The sequence below is a fragment of the Nestor notabilis genome, unplaced genomic scaffold (assembly GCF_000696875.1).
Source record: "Nestor notabilis isolate BGI_N333 unplaced genomic scaffold, ASM69687v1 scaffold408, whole genome shotgun sequence".
Lineage (NCBI taxonomy): Eukaryota > Metazoa > Chordata > Aves > Psittaciformes > Psittacidae > Nestor > Nestor notabilis.
Genome location: NW_009941242.1, coordinates 8,958 through 29,614, shown reverse-complemented (window position 1 = coordinate 29,614; position 20,657 = coordinate 8,958). Strand labels below are relative to the sequence as shown.

Sequence of the window (20,657 nt, the reverse complement as noted above, 5' to 3'; positions counted from 1 at the left end):
GAAACTGTAACCTAACCACTGTGCCTCAGTGTGGCCTGGCTGTGGTTCTCTGGAGTGTCTCTGTGTGTGCAACATTTTTCCTTTCGTTTCTTTTGTAAATCCCCTGAGCAAGAGGGAAAAAGTGATACATGATCTGTGCTTGGAAGGTTAGTGTTTAGGCTTAGCTGCTACAAAAGGTTTTTGTTTTGTTTTACTGTATGTTCATTTTGTATTCCTTTCATGCCCTACACAGGGCAATAAACTATGCAATGTGGTAAAGTTTCAGTCACCTTTATAGTGTTCAGCATACAATGATGTTCAAATCCTATCTTCATCTTCTTTGGTCTGTCTTTCTCATTCACCTTTTTACTTTCTTGTTCTGTATTTTTGTAGAGGATATCTTGTACCCTTAAGGTAAGGGGTAGACCAGTATGTCCCTTTTGTTCCTGTAACTTAGCATTGTCCCTGTAAAATAGCATGACCATGTTTTGAGCAGAAAAGCTGTATTTGTTGCTGTTTGGGTTTTTTTTGGGGGGGGGAGGGGGGGATTTGCAGTAGAGCTTTGTAAGAACAGACCTCAACATTTACAAATTCTGGCTTTGAAGAGTATACTACCTGCCAAGCTTCCTTGTTAGGTCCTTTTTTTTACCTGCTGCTAAGTAGACAATTGAAATGGGTTATATCTTCAAAAGTTAAGTAAAAAAACTCGTGTATGCCTTCCTCTTCCCTTCGCTCTAGCTCCCGAACAGCCTGCATGCTTTTGCAGCAGCTTTTCCTGTATATTTCTGTTAATAGAACAGATAAAATACCTGACTTTGTGTATGGTTGGAGGAAGGGTAGAGAGGAAATCAGCCAGTTCAGGCAAATCAGATGTGCTAAAAAATATTAGTAGACTGAGTTTTCGTTCTGTTAAAAGGTATTTAGTTAGTAACTCCTGTATGTATCTTAGCAGTTGCATTTTTGAAATATGGTAGAGAAGCTCTACTCATTTTTATTTTCCCTGCACAGGATCTCAGTAAAAGCCCTAAAACCATGAAAAAGCTGCTTCCCAAACGCAAGCCAGAACGGAAGCCGTCAGATGAAGAGTTCGCACTGAGAAAAAGTAAGAGACACTTGAACAAATGTCTAAATAATGCAAAGGCTGGAATTAGCATCAGTTTGTGAAAGTTAGATGTACAGTGTAAGCAAGCTATCTGGTTCCCTCTTTACCGAGAAGGAAGAGCAGGTAGGCATTTAGTGGGTGGTTTGTTTTATTCATTTTAGGTGCTTATGTCACGATGGCATTAGTGGTTTTCTGGAGCTTTACCATTGACTACAGTGGATACATACTTGTGAAGTGCTGATTTCTGTTTGCTACAGAGGAAGATGAAGTTGGCTATAGAGCCATGTTAAGTTCAGTAAGGCAAACCCGTCTTTTAATAGTGTAAACAGCAATTTGAAGGTACTGTCCTGCTCTTACAGAATACTTAGTAGCTATGTTCTTAAATCGATCCTGATAGGAGCTTCTGCTGAGCTGGGTGTTGGAAAGCTGGGTGTTGCTGTCAGTTCAAAGACTAGTTGCTTCCATGGCCACCGTTTCTGAGATGCAACAGTCTGCTCTAATCTAGAAATAAGGTCATTTGCCAGTGTCCGTGTCTGAAATTGCAGAGCTTTAGTCTTTCTTGAAGTCTGAAGAACAACGCTGAACTGAAAGAGACTGATGAATGTATAGAAAAACAGAAGGGTCAAAATCCGGATGTTGGGATGTTTTGGGGTGGAGGGAACATGAATGTTCTCAAGCAAATGCAGTATTCTTGTGGTTGTCAGTGTCACTTTAATTCCTCTGTAGAAATTTGTGTGAATGAATAATCAAATTACTTTTATCAGTAAAAGACAGGGTATTTTAAGATGAAAGCCTAATTCATTTACTGCAACTTTTGTTTTTCTGTGTTTGTCCTTTGCTCATGGGCTTTTAAAGATAGGGACTGTGCCTTGAGTGTTCAGTGCATGAAGTCTGTTACCATGACCATTGTCTCTTACTGGTTTATGTAGGGTTGGAGAGAAAAAGCTTTTCCTCAGGGCACTGCTGGTTTGTCTAAGGTGGAGGTCCTTCTGAGTGCTGTGAATTTCATATGGCAAAGGTTAAGGTGAATAGAACGATCTTGTGTTCATGGATGTGTAAGTGGACTTTTTAGTTTGGGATGTTTTATCCTTACAGGAAGGTATCTGTGTACTGCCATTCAGCATCATTTCAGATGTTGGAGGATGGAGATTCAGGAGTTGTAAGGACAGCGGTAAAGATGTCAACCTTCAGATTTAGGAATTATTAAAGAACACTTTGTGAGAGTAGATAAGAACTCTATTTTGGGGGGAATGAGGGCGCCTGTAGCTTGCAAATATATTGTTTTACTTCTGATTAAATTAACACCAGCATTTTGTATATAGGAGAAAACTTTGACTAGAAGAGATTTTAGGTGGCTTTAAGTCAGAGAGTGGTACTTAAAGAAATACTTACTGATTCTTGGTATTCATATTTTTCCCCTGTTGTGTCAGTAAATAGATGCTTCTGTTATATGTTAGGGTTCTTTCAACCTTTTCCACCTTGTGGGACTGTAGAAATTTTCCATTGAGGAACTTCTATTGAACTTAAAGCTTATTGATAGGTAGTTTTGGGTTTTGTCACTTAACTTCTCTGGAATCCCAGGGAGTTACGGGCTGTTCTGAGAACTGCTATGTCAAACTAGCATTATAACAGACAAGTAAGGTATTTCAACTGAGTGTCCTTACAATACTCATTTCAGAAGTGAAATATTCCTCCGGCTACTGTAGTAATATGGTGCTGCATTCTAACCACAATAAAATCCAATTCTTTTTCCTGCCTTGAAAGAGAAATAACCTGCATTTTGGAGTACTTGCATCCCATAACTGTAGAAAAACTATATTAGGTCCAAATAATTTCTTCAACAGCTTGTCAGTTGATCCTGACAAATGTTTTAACAGTTGGCTTTGTTCTGGTGATAATAAGTCACAAAACCAAACAGAATGCATTGGCTAACAAAAAATACTACTGCATTTTTATGTTGAAGGCAGTTCAAATTGTCACAGCAGACAATCTTCAAGCCTAGTTTTTTGATGGAGGAAAACAGGGAAAAGTGCTTTTAAAACAACAAGTCGTCTTGTCTTACACCTAGACTCATGGTTCCATCTAAACTAAAGGTAGTGGTACCTCTAGATTTCAGTTTGGTTAGAATTTCACTGTGTTGCCAGTGAAGAATTTGACAGTATTTTTACTGAATTCCCCAAGGAGATGATGTGCTGTGGAGCTCTACCTTTAAATGTTGCCATGTTAAGCTAGAATAGTTATATTTTTTTCAGTACCGCTGTTTCTGCTTTAAAGTCTGTGAAATTTCATTACTGCACTTTTCACAGATATACTTATATAGTGATATTTTTCCTACAGCAAACTGGACTGAAATTATACTGATGTATCATGCTGCTAATTCTGAGGTTAATTTTCAATAGTGTGCTGTGGAAAGGGTAAATCTAATACATATACAAACCCCAAAAGTTTTCAAGATTTCTGTGAATTAATATTCTGCCCCCTGGTTTCTTTAATAAATAATGAAATAATATGTATATAATAACTGGAGTATACAGTCATCTTCATTTTAATGGCTATTTGCTTTCCAACCAGAATGATCACGCTTCAAAACATGTTCTGTGCAACTTCAGATGCTCATAAGTTTTGTGAATATGGGGGTAATTACTCTGACTTAGGTTTGTTTTTTTTTCTCCCCACACATTTCAGAATAATATTTCACCTTTTTAAACTGTTACTTTTGCTCATTGAGGTTTGATTTCTAAAATGGGATGATTAAGAGAATTTTAAAGGGTTTGAACTTTGAACTCAACTGAAATGTAGTGATTTGCAAAGGCTTTTTTGTATTAAGAAACATAACCATGTTTAAAATCCTATTTTTCCTATTCATTCTAGGTACAGCTGCTTTAGAAGAAGATGCTCAAATTCTTAAAGTCATTGAAGCATATTGCACAAGTGCCAAAACTCGTCAAACACTAAATTCAAGTAAGTTAGAAAATACTGAAATGGACTCTGTTTCTGGCTTAATATTGGTGCTGAGTGTTTAATACTGGATGCCAAGGACCATGGCTAGAGACTCTAATTCTTTCTGTATTTAAAAAACAAAACAACAAAAGCAAACAAACCAAAAGTGACTTCTTGCCATGGTTTACAATTGCACAAAACCTTCACCGGTTAATGAGAGGTGTCTGAACTGAGTATGACAGTTAATCAGTATGCTTTTTGACAAATTTAAGAAGCTGGTAAGTAGAGAGAAGGAATGAAGAAGTAGTAATTATCTTGGAGGACTGTATTTTTGTCTTGTTTTGTTCAACAAAAACTTCTGCTATGGAAAAATAACCTAGACCTATAAAAAATTACTTTCTTTTATTGCCACTACTTGTTTTTAGTATTAATTACGAATTTTAATCCCATCTCATAATTTCAGGAAAAATTGTTACCAGATCTATGTGTTGCTTAAAGCCATTTTTAGTTTCTCAGATCAATACCTAGCTTATTGAAAACCTGTAACGTGCCTCTGGGGTCCTACTTCATTTAATCCAAATCAAGGTTGCCATGTGGAGTTCCTCTGTATTGTAAGTAAAACACTGCACAGAGCAGGGGAGTCCACCAGCATGTGTTCCCTTTACACAAGGAAGGAGAAAATGCTGTTGCGTTTGTTGCGATTTGCAGTTTTTGCATTGTTGAATACCAGTTTAATTTGGGGATCCTTGGAACACAGTATAATGATCCTGAAGTACTTGGCTGGCTTTGCTCTTAGGAACTGCAAGAGTGGACATTATAACTTACTCCTTGTCCACCAAAGCTGTTTAAATTTGCAGTATTAACCACTGTTACTGCTACCCGCTGTGCTCTGTGCCCATTTTGCTTCCAAGCAGAAGCACTTCATGCTAACAATTGAGAAGTCTCCAAATGTAATTGCAAACTTAGTTCATGGATTTTCCTAATGTGTTCATCTACTGTTGTCACCTTGAAAAAATCCAGCCACTTCATATGTAATTAACAATGGGAATATGGCTCTTGTTTTAGGCTGTAGAAATTTTTGAAGTAACAGGAAAAAACATTTTAATTTTTCTGTTTTAATGAACTGTAGGTCTCCAAGGTGATAAAATTAGCTACGAGTACATAATTTTTTTTATTAATACTAATTATTTTGTAGCTCTACAGTCATTACAATAATGCGTTTATTTGGATAAAAGGGAATGAATGTGTTCAAAATTCTGAAGATATACTGTTGTTCCAAACAAAATTAAATGAGATGATTGCTATTTAAATGTCTTGACTGAGATCTGTTGATTATTTCCAAGGATAATGTGATAACAAATGGTTGGGAAAACATTTGCACTTGCACGATAGTGTGTGTGTGTGCAGATATAAAATGGATGTGATTTTTTTTTTTGCTTTTCGCCTATTTTTCGTTCTATGTATATTTAAGAAATATACATAGTGCTGTGGGTATCATTGCATACATCAGAAGTCAGCAGCTTTTATTTGCTCTTAATTGCAGCAAGGTGTTTTTTTTTTCTATTGATTAAGCACACAGCTGCTTTCTTTGGAAAGACTAACATTGTTATCTAAGACTTTAGATTTCAGAAGATACATTTGTAGGCTGGAATTGGGAGCGGGGAGAAATCCAATCATGCTGGAATTGCTTCTGTGGGAGCAGTAGTCAGTGTAGAAGCATAAAATGAGAGAGTTACCTGTTATCCATGAAGTACACCCTTTTTTTATACAAACTCCTTCCTTACCTCCATGTTAATATTCTGCCAGTCCCTTACAGCACTCATTTGACAGTTCTCCTACCTGCACCTTAACCCAAAGCCCAATGGGTGCTGCTTTTGCCAGTGTCAGTTCAGCAGAGTTACAGCACCAGTGCAAACTGGTAGGGAGCAGAACAACTTTTTTCAGTTGTTTTAGCGGGGAAGATGGGGGATTTAATTTGGGGAGACAGATGCAAATTAAAGAACAGAGTTTCACTTTCACCTGCTTCTTATATACTAAGACTATTTTGCACTCCTGCTCCAAATGAAGGCTTAAAATCTTTTTGCAGTATCGTGTGTATGTGGCATGTAGCACGGTCACTTACATGGTCCTGGAATATTGCCAAGTCCTTAAAACCAGAAAAACACCATCTTTAGCTATCTTTTACCAACTGCCATAGACATCTTTAAATATTTAATTGGGAAGATAGATTCAGGTAGGTGTTAAGAAGAGGCGTGTGAGGGGTTAGATGGACCAGGCTGTGTTGCTGTTAGTCTCTTGGCCCTGTTTTTCTGTGAGTTAATTTACTACATGGTTAAACAAATAACAAGGGCTTTAGGCACAGAAAATCTGTACTTTGACATTCCTCTTAATTGGGTGCAAGATGTTGCTGCTGATTTAGAAAGTCTGCAGCCCTGCTCTGCATGAGAACCTTTGCTTTTTCCCCTGCGTTTTCCTCTTTACAGTGGTGACACAAGCACTTCTGTGGCTGTGCTGTGGGCTGATGGGGAAATGACCTGCTTGAAAAAGCATCTTTTGTAGGGTTAGATTTCATCTGAAACTATTCCCCAACCTGGCTCACCAAGCAGCTGTACAAGTGACTGTGTCATTGTAAGGGAGGGAAAGGATGGAGGAACAGATGTGTGATGGGGAAGGGGCTGCTGCTTTTCACATCAGCGCTGGATCATGCTGGCTTACTGTGTTTGTTGCTCTGTACCCAGTCAAATCCCCCAGATCAGCACTGGCTCGATACTTCCAAAGAACCTAACTGCTTCTTCCAAAAAATCTACTTTGATAGAGATTTTGGTTATTCAAAATTCTCTTACTGTATTGTAACAGTTCAAACATTATTCTATGCTGAGTGTAATTTATACCTAAAGCCCAAACAAATTATTTAAAAAAAAAAAAAAAAAAACCAAACTTTGCCTTTTTAACAATATTTTCTCTTTTCCTTCTCTTCCCATCACCTTTTTGCTTTTATTTCATGTGTTTGGTTGTGGCTATTCCTTACGTTCTCCTCCTCATCCCACCTCTGCCTATCCACATCCACCATTTCATTTCACCTATACATCCTTAGCATGGCAAGGCACTGACCTGATGCATAATCACGTCTTGGCTGATGATGACCAATCAAGTCTAGACTCCTTGGGTCGTCGCAGTAGTCTTTCTCGTTTGGAGCCTTCAGACCTCTCAGAAGACTCTGACTATGACAGTATATGGACAGCCCATAGTTACAGAATGGGGTCTACATCTCGTAAGAGCTGTTGCTCATATATCTCTCACCAGAACTAATGCACTTCTGAGCTTTTTCTTAACAAATGCTTGTTGTATCACAGCCTGCTTTTCTTAGATGTTTTCTTGCTGTTCCTTGTCTCTTTAATGTGATATTTTAACAACTTCTGAGGGAGCTTCTGAAACTTCAGTTATACCTGGTGGAAGGCTCTATTGCCAATTCAATACACGTACAGAAAAGTCATTCTAAAAAGTGTATATCCTGTTAAGGATGATATTTCTTGAGGGTTTTTTTAACTGACGGATGTTAATTTGTAGCTCTGAATGGTCTTTTTTTTTCTTTTTTTTTTTTTTTTTTCTTTTTTGCTTTTGACTTGGTCAGTGTAGCAACAGGTCCTTTCTTTTCTTTTGGATACAGCACTTTTTTGTATTTTGTACTGAAACCATACTGGTTTGTGAGCTGAGTGCCAGCAATACAGAAATACATTAGCAGTAGTAGTTGGATTTTCTACATATTACTAAGAAAATACAAAGCTGGTAGAGTAAGAAAAATGCAGCTTAATATGCAGTACAAGAGCTGTAAAATCATTCAGATATTCACTTATCTGGCCCATTTATTTGGAAGAGCATTTGGTAATCCATAAAAAATTCTGTTTTTATATTGCTGTCTTTTCCTCATTGCTTAAACGTTTATACGAAGGACCGCACTGCTCTCCCCCACCCCAGTCTGGCAGTTGTCATGAAAACCTGGCAGTTCATGCTCATTACATGCAGTGTTTTGATAATCTCATGTTACCTATGGTCATACTGTCACTTTACTGTATGCAGTAGCGTGGCAGAAAACAGGGTCTAGATGTTTACTTGCCTGTTAAAATACACAGCTGTCAACTCTCAATTGACCATTCTTCTTGAAAAGACGAGATGAAAATGGTTCCCCTGATGGAGGCTCTAGTGTTCAGCAACTGAAACTCTAGGTACAACTGCAATCACATTGGCTTGTTTGAAGTTCTGAGTAATAGAATGCTTGGCTTTTGGGTTGTACTGTTTGGAGCATGTCTGTGACAGATTTTATTGTGTCTTGTAACTTCTCTCACAAGCAGGTTTGTTTTCAGCAGCAGCTCTTCACTTACAGCAGTGTTGGCTTTTCAGAGAACTGTGACATGCTGTGCACAGCTGAAGGTCTCAAACCTGCACCTAGGGCACTGCTGGTGTGAAGTGTGTGTGTTCCGTCTTGTGGATAACATAATTGGCATCAAAACAAAAATGATGTGTTTTCTAAGTCTTTTTTTAGAATTAGGCAAAAGCATGTGATAAAAGGGCAGAAACAGTTCTCATTTTCACCAGGGTTCTCCAATGCAAGTGCTTTACGCCTTTGCAAGTAAGCGTGTTATCCAGTTCAGGTATGAGCAAGTTCAGAATAATCATGATGCAATTAACTGCCACCTGGCAACTTGATCACACTGTTTAAAAGCTAATCAATGCCTTTCTGCAGGTTACATGGTCAGAAAGTTAGTGATTGCTAGACATGCATGATTCCAGAAGGTGGTCAGTATGGAGAAGCTGTTTCAAAGCAGTTCACATCTGCATATTTGCATTCAGTCTTGTTTGATCACTTGCTTTATCCTCTTTCACTGTTGTTGGCTTTCAAAAATGTGACTAACACAAGCAGCAGTGCTTACCAAGGAATGTTTTCAGGGGTATGTTTTCCTGCTACACATACATTAACATAATGACCAGGAACTCATGTATGTTGAATTTTTTCAAAGTGGAGGAGTGTTGCTTAGAGAAATAAGTACGTGTGCTCCATACCATCCCACAGCGCATTTGTAACCCACTTCACTCCCCTCTTCCTTTCAGTCAGTTTTTGATTTATTTTTTTTTTAAACATATATAGAAAGTATGGATCGTTCTTTTTTCCTGTTTCTTAAGCTGTGGTGTTCTAGTTGAATAATGTTTTTTGCATTGGATAAACAATAATTCTTTTATGTCTGTTTCATGTTATATAGTGTAAATATGAGTTTGTAATACAGTTGTTGCACTTGAACTTTCCTTATCACACAGAATGTTTTGTTATCCAGATCGAAGATTTTATTGACTTTTCTATGCACCAAAGCTTTGACAGTTTACCACCATTAATAATTGTAGCATTTAAGTCATTAACTATTATCATAATTAGGATCTCTCATATTCTGTATCCTCATATTAACATCACCACACATTTAAAATCATTCTTTGTCTTCAGTGTTACAGGCCATAAGCTATTGTGAACTGATCAGGAGTATTAATATAAAACGCTTAAAAAAAAAAAAAACCACTAAAAAAAATCAAAAAAGTCAAATGTGGAAATGGTGGTATTCAGTCCAAAGGTTCAGTGTTTCTATTTTTGTGGAACTTTAGTCATGGTAATAATAGTACCTTATGTTTATGCAATTCTGTAAATTATATGTGTACAGTTACAAATACACTGGAAGGATGGAGAATCTGAATTGGAAGGTAGGTTGAAGCCATTGTCAGCCCCTCTTCACATGGTTTATGCAGTGTTTCCATAAATTAGTATTTGCCATAAATTGAAACCAACCAATATTGATTGGGTGTTTTGCATAATCTTGCCAAAACACAGTAATGTGTATATAGTGACGTAAAACATAGAAAGAATAATATATATTGTGCATTTCACTTGTGAATGGGAGAAGCCATCTTAGTAGGTGACTGCCTTTTGAAAATACAAAATTGATGTATATCTGAATGTTGCATTGTACTGTACAGTATGCATATTGTTTGTGGTTGCATATATCGATTAAGTGTTTTGTTTTATATAAAAAGGACATCTGTTATGTACAGTTGAAATAAATTTTGCATTTGCTAGACTGTGACTTTAATATTCAGTTATTACACAGGGGGAAAGGACAGCGTAACTTGTAACTTAACACTTAACTTCCTCTTCTCCCCATGCTTCCTTTCTCTCCCTCCTTTCTTCCTGGAGGAATCAATTGCTGAAGTGAAAGCTTTTTTGACATAAGTGTGTGATACTTGTTTACTGTAGTTGACAACTACAGGAAATTGAATGTAATGTGAAGTATCTATCCTTCTGTGTCTTCTTTTTTCTTTCCTTTTCTTTTATTAAATAATAATTCAGAGATGTTGCCATCTATAGAATATTCTTCTGTTGCCTCCCTCTTCCCTTAATTGATTTAATTTCTTCTTTTTCATTTTTTGGATTGGTGTATTCTTGGTAAAGGAATGGGCTGGATTGTCGAAACAACCTAAAATCTACTTCTGTAGGTCCTGTTACTAGAGAGAATCTTTATAAATGTGATACCTGTTTCTATAATCTCATATACTTTTAAGGTTTCATATTACAATATTTTTCTCTTTAAAACAGGTGTTATCCTTAGTGTTTCTACGTAAAAGATGGCATGTGTATGAGTGAATTTAAAGAAAATGATAACCTAATATACTAAAATACATCAGAATAAATGAATTAATCATCTACTTCTGTTAAAAGGTCATAATATTTTTTGGCTATGATTGTAACAACTCTAGTTTTAGCCCTACAGCCCTGTGGTTGGATTTTTTTTTTTATTGGTTAGTGAAATACAGGAAGTTTTTAGTGGGATAGCTCTTTCTAAATGTTGTCTTAAAAATATCCCTCTTCTTCAGATGGCATATCTGTCTTTCAAACTCTTCATTCTGTTTTTATGATGAACACTTACATATGGAGTTGTATGTGCTTCAGTCCAAATTAATTATTTTTATTTTACTTGTCAAAACATTTTGCTGTAAACTGCATAGATCTGTCATTTCAGTCATGTCCGGTTTTTTCCTATTTGTGTATCACTGTTAGTTTAAAAAAAAAAAAGCAAACAAACAAAAACAACCCAAACCAAAACAAAAAAAACCCAAAACAAGAAACCAAACAAACAACTTCATGCCCAAACCTTTTTTGTTACTCCCAAGAATTTGCAGACAACAGTGTATTTTATACAGCGTACTTAAGTTTGGCCTGATGGTTGGATTCTGATTTGGTTTCATCTGTACAAAGATATCAAAGGGGCTCCCATTTGACTTTGGCAGATCTGTAGCAGGAAGGATTTATTTTTTTTTTTTATCTCCCCCAGTGCTTTAATCTCAATGCACACAGAGTCCAGGAGCACTGTTTTGGGGATTCTTCATATTAGGACTTCATCAAAGAGTCGTTGAGAAAGAGAAGGTTAATTTGATGTTTCTGCTCATCCACTTTTAACATCTTTAATGTAATAAATGCAACGAAACACAAAGTTTTAAGTTACAAGTAATTCTTACTTTTTGTCTAACATTTCCAGGAAACTTACATGTCTGTACATACCCGTGGCTAATGGTAGATCTCTACAGTTGTGTGTGCACATACTCGTTTTTCAGTGGCAAGTCAGATTTTTGTCTTCAGAGCTCAAGCAAATAATTTCAAAGAGCTTCTAGCTTATGAAGAGAGCCTAGTAAAGTGAAAACCAGAACTGTTTCTAATTTTTGACCTTTATTGTGCCTTGTTCCCCTCGTTACCTCTCCTAATCACAAGTAAGGAATGAAAAAGTGAAGAAAACAGCAATACTTAAAAGCTGTGCAACAGAATCATTGGCGATGGCCTCAGATTATGCCATGCATTTCCTAAAATTAACCACCATCACCATACATCTAACTTCCATAGCTTAAATTAGGACCCTCACAGTTGCTGGAAGACAGCAAACTCTGTGAAAATACTTAGGTTGAGCCTTCTCCAAATAGCCAGGTGGAGGAAGGAACCCTGTTCTTGATTGACTGGGGACTGGCTCTTAACTGAGGCCCTGAGTTTAGCTACTTGAAGAAGGTGATGTGAATACCCACCTACATTTTACTCTTGTCTTAAATGGTTCCTGGGCAGACAAGGTCTTTGAACATGGCAGAGACTTACTATCTGGTTAAAGCAAAAAGGTATCTGAATGTCATCCCCCTTCTCCTCCTGCTTCCCTCCTGTCTGGTATGTTATGATCTGTTCAAAACTTCTGGATTCTCTTTACGTGTGCCTGACTAAATGATTCAGAACAAAGGATCAGACCGATTACCAGTACAGCTTCTTCTGAAGCCTGGCTTCTGTCAGGAACCAGCATGGCACCATATCAACTGGATTTTTTAAGATGTCACGTTCCCTTTGGAGGAGAGTGACTAAAAAGCTGGGATTGTGCAATCATGCTTCAGGCATCGCTGAGGACCTCTGTGGCATTGCATCTATGCTCTAGTTTCTTCCTGCTTCAGCGTTAAGACCATACTGCAGGGCTAGGAGCGATGTTCTGCTGGTTGCAGACAGCTAGAAAGTGGACTTCTGTCATGGAAGTCTTTCAGCCACATAAATATCCAAGCAGGTTTCAGCTTTGCTTTTTTCCAGAACTGCTCAGAATTGCTTGCTGGCTTGGCTGATAGATTAGGCTAGAAAGGGGATCAGACACTGGAAACTAAAAGTAGGGGGCTGTTACTCACAGGCCTGTTCTTGTATCTCAGGTGTTGAACCACATTACGCGGTGGGGATTGCTAAGGTCTCTAGCCCTGGTCTGAATGCCAGGTGGGCTATGCTATTATTTACTTTACTCTACAGGCTTAATTTGCTGAAGTGATAATTTAAGGTATTGTAATTCTCAATTCTCCATTCTAGGGTTGGGAGATAGTAATATTGAATAAAGATACCTTTATTTTCTTGATGGAATTTATTTGATGGAAACTTAGTTGAATCTTGATTGTAGTGGTCAGTTGTTTTGCCTTAAGTATGCACCAGACTTCTAAACAGTGGGGTCATTTTTCCAATACTGTGGGTTTAGGACTTCCGTATTGAAAAGTTATGGCCACTTAACTCAGCCTTACCTTTTCTGCTAATCTCGAAGTAATTATCTGGGTTTGCTAAAAAACATCCTTTCTTCTCTCATCCACCTTAATTCTCACAATACCCTACAAGAAGAGGAAAGAAAACAAAATGAAATTCTGCTTTGGAGCTGAAAACGCAACAACCCTCACTCTTCTGCCCCCCCCCCCCCCCCCCTTTTTTTTTTCTTTCCCCCACTTTTTTGAAAACTAGAACTTTTGTTTGTGTTTTCTCAATGTGATTGAGAGCCAGAGTTGCTGGAGGTCAGTTTAAACATTGTCTGTTGGCCTGTTTGATTTGGAATGAGGCAGAGTGGTGTCTCAGAATAAAATTCAGCATGAAACTTGGATGGACTTGGATGGTTAGGATTGAGGAATGGCAGATAGGGCAAACTGAAGTAACTTTTGGTGGTTCTGCCCTACTTCCTAAAAAAAGTGGATTACATCTCAAAGAGGTGCTTAGGATTATCTAAGTTGCAGTTTGTTTCCATCCTTCTAACACATCTCTCTGTGAAATACCCACTGTGCTATAACACAACCCTCTCTTCATGTCCTTAAGCTGTATCTTGTAAACTTTTCTGGAGAGAAATGGTCACATAGAGAATAGACATAAAAGAACCCGGTGGAGACACAAGGTATAGTTTAAGGAATATTGCTGAGTGCCAGTAATGAGGTGACTCTCAGGTTCCTTGTAGAGAGATAATTGTCAGAAAATGTGTCTTGAAAAAAAGGGAAAAACTTCTGCCATAATTGGTGCAGTAAAGCAGGGCAGTGAAGTAGCTTCCTTTTGCCTTCAGAACTTGACATATCAAATCTGATGGAACCACTCTGATGTTACCATGCATGTACTCATTTGATGACAGGGGCCTTTGTTACAGAATAGATGGGCTGCGTGTACCTTTGATGCTTAGCAAGTGCTGTCAGGTTTCAGGAAAAAAATCCACAGCTAATGAAAAAGCCCACCAAAACTCACGAAAAAGCAAACCAAGATAAAGGAGAAAGAAGGAGGGAGGAGGTGAAAAAAGGTGCAAGCTATAAGAGCCGTGAAGGCTCTTGACAAAAAAAGTCTTGTGACCGAGGGTATTGGAGCAATGAAGGCGAGAGTGAAACTTGTGAGATCCCGAATTCCATAGTAGTTAATGTTTTGTGGCACAGGAAGGTCAGTGTTCACAGCAAGAGTTTTGCATTGTGTAAGTGTGTACATGTACTCTGTGGTCTCCCTTGTGTGTGTAATGTTGGTGAACGCTTCGTTTTTAATGAAACTGCATTCTATGTCTCAGTAGTACTAAGTGTTGACTGTGCTATTGCTGTACATACATCAAGATATGCTGGTATAGACATCTGGTTTACATGCATATTTGTATATAACTGTACACCTGGCACGTTTTTTTAGAGCTGTCTACTCCATGCTATTTCTGCTTCACAAGGACCCGTGTTATTCTGGCCACACAAAGACAATTGAACACAGCTCTGTACAGAGATTAAATATAATGTGCTGCTCCATTTGGTTGAAGGGAGTCATGGGTGAGAAACACGTGGCAGTGCTTTCATCTCCCTTGGCATGTGCTGGGCTGAGTTCCTCCACGTTGGTACAGAGACCCAAAATGGTAGCAGCTGCTGCCAACTAATTCCTAAAATAACATTTAGCTCAGTGTTGTGTGTTACCTCCCAGGCTAATGAAGCAGAGCAGTAACTAGTTAACTGAAATAAACAAAAGACAACTTTTTACAATTAGAGATTGACAGCACAAACAGGGAAATGTCCTTGAGCTCCATACAGAGTTTGGGTGTGCTTGTTTTATAGGTTGTTCCTTCCTAGAAAATAAGTGGGAGTGGAAGGGTATTATCCTCTAAAAGATTTCTTCATTGTATAAGACAAACAGCTTTCAAGGACAAGATTCTGTTCTCAAATCTGCAGTTGCTGTTATTCCATAAAATTTTGACCATCTCATACAAATATGTTAGGTTTCTACTGCCAGCTTAAGGAAACAAGTTTCTTCATTAAAGGTTGTTTGTCATTGTTTGCTGAAATAGTTTAAATAGCTTAACGCATACTACCAAGCTACAGTCCCTACAACCTCATTGTTCAGAACTCCAGACTGCAGCTGTTAGAGAAGTTAATATTTTTCAATGAGCTTGATTTCTTTATTTTTTTGTGTGTTTAAGTTATGTTTTTTATCATGAATCATAAAACCCAAACAAACAAAACACTGTTATAACAAAGCAGCTCTTCAACAAGAGCTAACTAATTTCTCCTAACAGGCATGTATCCTGTAGTCCCTAGTTATCACTTCAGATTGTAGTAGACTTTAGACATTCCTGGTTAATGAGAATTCATCACAATGAACTGGTAGGCAAGTGTACCTTGCTTGTTAAAACTGATATCTTTGTTAAAGTGTGCAAGAATTTTAATGCCTTATTTGCTGTGTTTGAATTCTGAACAAATGCTTAGACAGCAGTTTATTACAGACCTTCCTTAAAAAAGCTTGTGATTTGTTGCAGCCTAATTAATAACATTTCTAGAATACATACTTCATGTATGTATGAATCTCTGCACATCTCTGAGCTGTGGATTTTGCTATTCAGAGCTACTTTCTTAGAATCTGTATGTTTTATCTTCATGTTATAAATTGTAATGAGTGTGGAAAATATTTTGAAGATGTTGGAATGTTTTGAGGTTTTGTCAGACCAGTAAGTGCTTTTAAAAGCATTAAATACAAAGCATGTATTGCACTGGGTAGGAATTTATATAGGACTAAAAGGCTATCTGTAAGTGTATGTGTATGTATATGTTTCAGGGAAAAGGGTTTTAACTTTTTTTTGTTCCTTCCATCACTATCATTTGATACCACAGTTCTGCTCCTTACTGATAGTGTTATTGGTTGAGAGTGGAATTACTTCTTGGATTTGTATCAGTGTGAGATCAGAATCTGTCCTTGAGGCTTAAATTGCTATTACTTGAATACATTTATCTCTTTGAGTCAGCTATGGTGAATTTTCTTTTACTGATAGTTGAATGGTGCACTGTTTGTTGAACAGTGTAGCATCCCCATCAATGACAGATGATGACAATGTCATCAGCAGGATAGGAATGTCAGACAATTTTTTGCTGTCGTTGCAAGGCTGTGGTTTCAAATGTAGAAAAACGTGTCGGTAACTCATGTGTGTGGAGGGAAGGGGGAAGTGGAATGTGATACACCTTGGTCATGCAGGTGTACCATGCAGTGTATGAAATAATGATCTTTAAAATGCCCCAGCAGTATTTGTGAGTTGCTCATTATGTAATTTATTTTTACAACAGGTTCCCGTAAAGAATCAGCTCCTCAAGTCCTGCTTCCAGAAGAAGAAAAAATTATTGTAGAAGAAACTAAAAGTAATGGTCAGACTGTTATAGAAGAGAAGTAAGAGAACACTTAATGAATGGTGGATTAAACTAGAAAACTTTGCACTTTTCTTCCTCCTCCCATCTCCCATTATAGTAGTGTGTGTATGATATATTTGTAGTAGGGAACAGAGCAGTTTGGAGTATGCTGCTAGTCCTTTAAGTGCAGTTGGCTTTCATTTAAATTCTTGTAGTCTGGTTTCTTTTTATATGCTATGCAGCTTACTCCTTTTGTGGCAAGAAGTGATATATTTCACTTGTAAATAATTTTTCCAAATGCTGTTGGATTTCAGTATTAAAATAGTGTCATCTGGTTAGTGTATGGCGTCATTCTAATTTTTTGGGGTAAGTTGTATGTTGGAAATGAAATACAGTTCTGTTACAGAAAGCTGTAATTCAGAAACCAGTATAGGTCCATACGTGCTTGAGAGGTGTATCTTGTCACAGGCTGGTAACAGCTCCTTGTCTTACTGCATAGAAATCAGGATAAGAGACCCTTTTTTAACACAAGTTTAAAATTAGCTGTTAGCTGTGGGGTTTTTAATGCATTTCATTTAGTAGTTTTGTTTAATAATAGATTTAGACATGTATTTCTGAAAACTGTTATAACAGATCATCCTCTTTTTTTTTTTTTTTTTTTTTTTTCATTTTAGAAGCCTTGTTGACACAGTATACGCATTAAAGGATGAAGTACAGGAGTTAAGACAGGTTGGTAACTTGCTACAGTTATAGCAACAGGGAGAATGGAAAGATAGAAAGCGTATTATAAAAACAAATATGGCTTGTAAGTTGGTTGACAAGAATGAACTTGAATTTTGGACTAGATTCACATTTAAAAGTAAAACATACCAATTTGACAAAAAGCACCCTTTGTTGTGGTTGTCATCAGTTGTTGGAGCAGCAACCTTTGAGAATAGCATTAAGTATCCTCTCTCTGAGGTGACTTACTAAGCTCAGTTTCATTTATGTTTGGGTGTTCCAGCTTGTGAAATGTTGAAAGCATTAGGCAAATTCAGTTCTGCTGTATCACCAGCAAAGTAAGTTTATAGAAGTAGTATTTGCACTAGAATTTATCATTTCAGTATTACAAATGTCTGGATCTATTTAGGTCTTCCAGTAACCTGAACACCTCTTATCAAGGTTCTTAAAACCTCTAATTTCCAGAGATGAGAGTCCTCTTCAGGATCTTACCACGGCCTTTTTTAAATGAGGGCTTCAGGTTAGCTTAGGGTGCTGCTTTGTCACATGGGGAAATTATGGAGGATCTCACCTGAGTTGCTGCTATGGAAGTTGTAGCTGATGTTTTAAGGTTGTTCTAAGTATCCAAATTAGGGGTTTAAAAATTATCTTTTTCTTGTCAGGACACAGAAACTGTTTAAGCCATGTTAATGCTGCTGTGGATAGTCATTGCTTAATGTGCAGGTGAAAAGGTGTTGAATTATCCTCACTCTCCCATGTGTGAATTTGCTAACTGACCTTAACAGTTCTGACTCAGGAAGATGGATAAAATCTCCTGTGTTAATGTAAAATAGATTTGTATTCAAATTGCTTCAGGTTTTGGGCTATATACATGAATCCAAATTCTTTGCCCATCTGTAAGCATGCCCAGTGTTTCTAAGGGCATCACGTGTGTTCCTTGAAGTAGGACACTTGATGTCTTGAATACCTAACTTCTGCTGTTTTCAACATACAAAGCATGTGTATCCCAGGTTTAATGCACATATGAATCTTTTTAAAAATACAATTCATGTAATACAAGCAGCAATGGTAACCTGCTAATATTCTTTTGGCCTGGTTGCTTTTGCACAAAAGATAAACATGCTGCCTGACTGAGGACCCACCAATCTCTATGTGACCCTAAACAAAGTCACCTTCTCCTGAACTTCAAGCAGCAGCTCTCTTTTCTGGCGCCTTTCCAAATAGGTGGTGTCTTCAGAATCTCACATCTTCCAAAGCCAAGACCTATTAAAGCCTGAGTTAATTTATCAGGAATCTCAGCTTCGAGGCAATTACTAGTCTGTTGCTGTTACGTTGCTAACTGGAGAAGTGGCAGAAAAAAATCTCTAAGCTGGGAAGGTCCTAAGTGACCAAGGGCTTTATGGATAAAGGCTTCTGGGAGTACATAGTGCACTGGTTGGTGCAGGCAAAGTGGTATTCCTCCCATAGCAGCTTCCATAAGTTACTGATAGCTGTTGCTCCACAGGCACTACACTTGAACAGTGCAGTGCTGAATTGGTGCTAAATAAAGACACAAATGAAAAGAAATTAAGCCTGTAGTCATGAGAAAAGAAAGAAATTTGAGTTTGTCAATAGACTTGAGGAGGGAATGGAGTTAATGAAGTGGCTGCCGTTGATCTAGAAATTCAGTGGGACCCCTGGATTGCAGACCTGTGCTTGTTAAACACCCATCTTGTTGCCTTGGGGCCTTAATATAATGTTGTCTTATCTTCTGGTTGCTTCCTTACTGTTGCCAGCCTCACCTTGGCCTGTGCAGGATTAAACAATGTAAGCATTACTGTGGTTTGGTCAGTGAGATCCTTATGGTCCTGTTGTTTAGGGTATTTCAGTATTACCTAGTGGCATTAAATAGTGAGAACTGACTCGTTAATACGCATGTAGAGAGGTGGCATTCCCTGAAATTCCAGCTCCTATTAGACTGCTGGTAGTCATCTCCCTGGATTAAAATTGAGTCACAAAACACTTCCCAGAGAACATAATGGTATTCAAGATACTTACTTCAACTGTTTACTTCCCTAATGAAGCAGGTTTATTTGCATTACGTTTTAAGCAGCTTTTTCTGGGATTTTGAAGCTAGTTACAATCACAGGAGGTTCTCAGAGGGGATATTTATTCTACTAATTGCACCATTTCCCTTTTCCATTAACAACAAGTATATTCTACTCTTCATTGATGAGATTTGAGCAAAAGAATTCAAGATTATTGACCATCTGTTACTAGCACCTGCATTATAAAGGACCCCTAAGTATAAAAAGAAAATAGCTCAGTTTCTATTTGATTGTTTTAGTTGTGCTGTGTGAAGTTACTGTGTGTAACTTGTGAAATTTTGATAGAAGGCTTTGCTTTTGAACAGCTAATAGTAGTCTTACTGAGAAGAGCCTTCAGAATTTGTAGTTGACAGCGTATGCGTGGTCAGAAAATAGCTGTTAAAAACCAACCAAAACCAAACCAGTAATATTTCTGTTCTATTGAACAGGATAACAAGAAGATGAAGAAATCATTAGAAGAAGAACAAAGAGCTCGCAAGGACTTGGAGAAACTTGTTAGAAAAGTTCTAAAGAACATGAATGATCCATCTTGGGATGAAACCAACTTATAACTATTTTTTTCCCTTTTTCCTTCTTCCCTCCCTCCCCTTCCCCACTTTTCCTTTCTATTGAAAGACCAGTTGTAAAACTGAGCTGGGAAGCCTTCTGACATTAGTCAGTGTTGCATCAAGAGCACTACAAAACAGGATTTAACTGGATCTAGTGATTTCTTGCTCTGAACATACAGAAACAGTCAAGCCATTTATGGAAGCAGTCTGTACTTTTAAGTGTGGAGACCATGGATCCTGAACTCTACTAAACTTAATTTGTTTGCATCTAAATTACCTCATTTTGCAGAAAGTGCAGCACCTGACTAAAAGTCCATGTTTTTCAGTGGCTTTTTAATTAAATATATATTTTTCTTGTAAATATCTGTAATTTTGAATGCATATGTGATTGATGTATCAAGGCTGATGTGTTGGGGTTGGTTTTTTTTTTCTCTTGTTACTATAATGATCACAAGTGTCAGAAGTGATGGCAGTACTGTCTTACCTAAGAAAGGTCAGAGTTCTTTGTGGATAATTATGGACTTGTTCTAAATTACCCACTCATCACACATGCAAATTTAAACCCCTATTTTTCCTGTTGACCACTGTATTTAAATCCTTCACTGTTATTTATGTCTCTGCGTACATTTTTAAAGGGTTTACAGTTCTTTAAGAACAGTATTAAAATACAGAAAATTGTTTATTGACAGTAGAAACAATTTTTAACACAACTAATGGCCATGATCTATCGTTCACATACACTTGTTTGGCAGACTAATCTGTTGTGCTTTGGCCACCGAAAGACTGATGTACTTGCCTGCTTTTTATGAC

General features: G+C 37.5%; 1 protein-coding gene across 1 annotated transcript in view; it reads left to right on the top strand.

The window, feature by feature from the left end:
• ARHGEF7 (Rho guanine nucleotide exchange factor (GEF) 7) overlaps positions 1–19,850 on the top strand; it is a 73,385-nt gene extending 53,535 nt beyond the window's left edge. The window contains exons 16-20 of the mRNA XM_010020764.1: positions 988–1,081; positions 3,953–4,042; positions 16,433–16,532; positions 17,167–17,221; positions 19,728–19,850. Of these exons, the coding sequence (XP_010019066.1) occupies positions 988–1,081; positions 3,953–4,042; positions 16,433–16,532; positions 17,167–17,221; positions 19,728–19,850 (462 nt within the window). The remainder of the gene's footprint in view (positions 1–987; positions 1,082–3,952; positions 4,043–16,432; positions 16,533–17,166; positions 17,222–19,727) is intronic.
• The last annotated feature ends 807 nt before the right edge of the window (positions 19,851–20,657 follow it).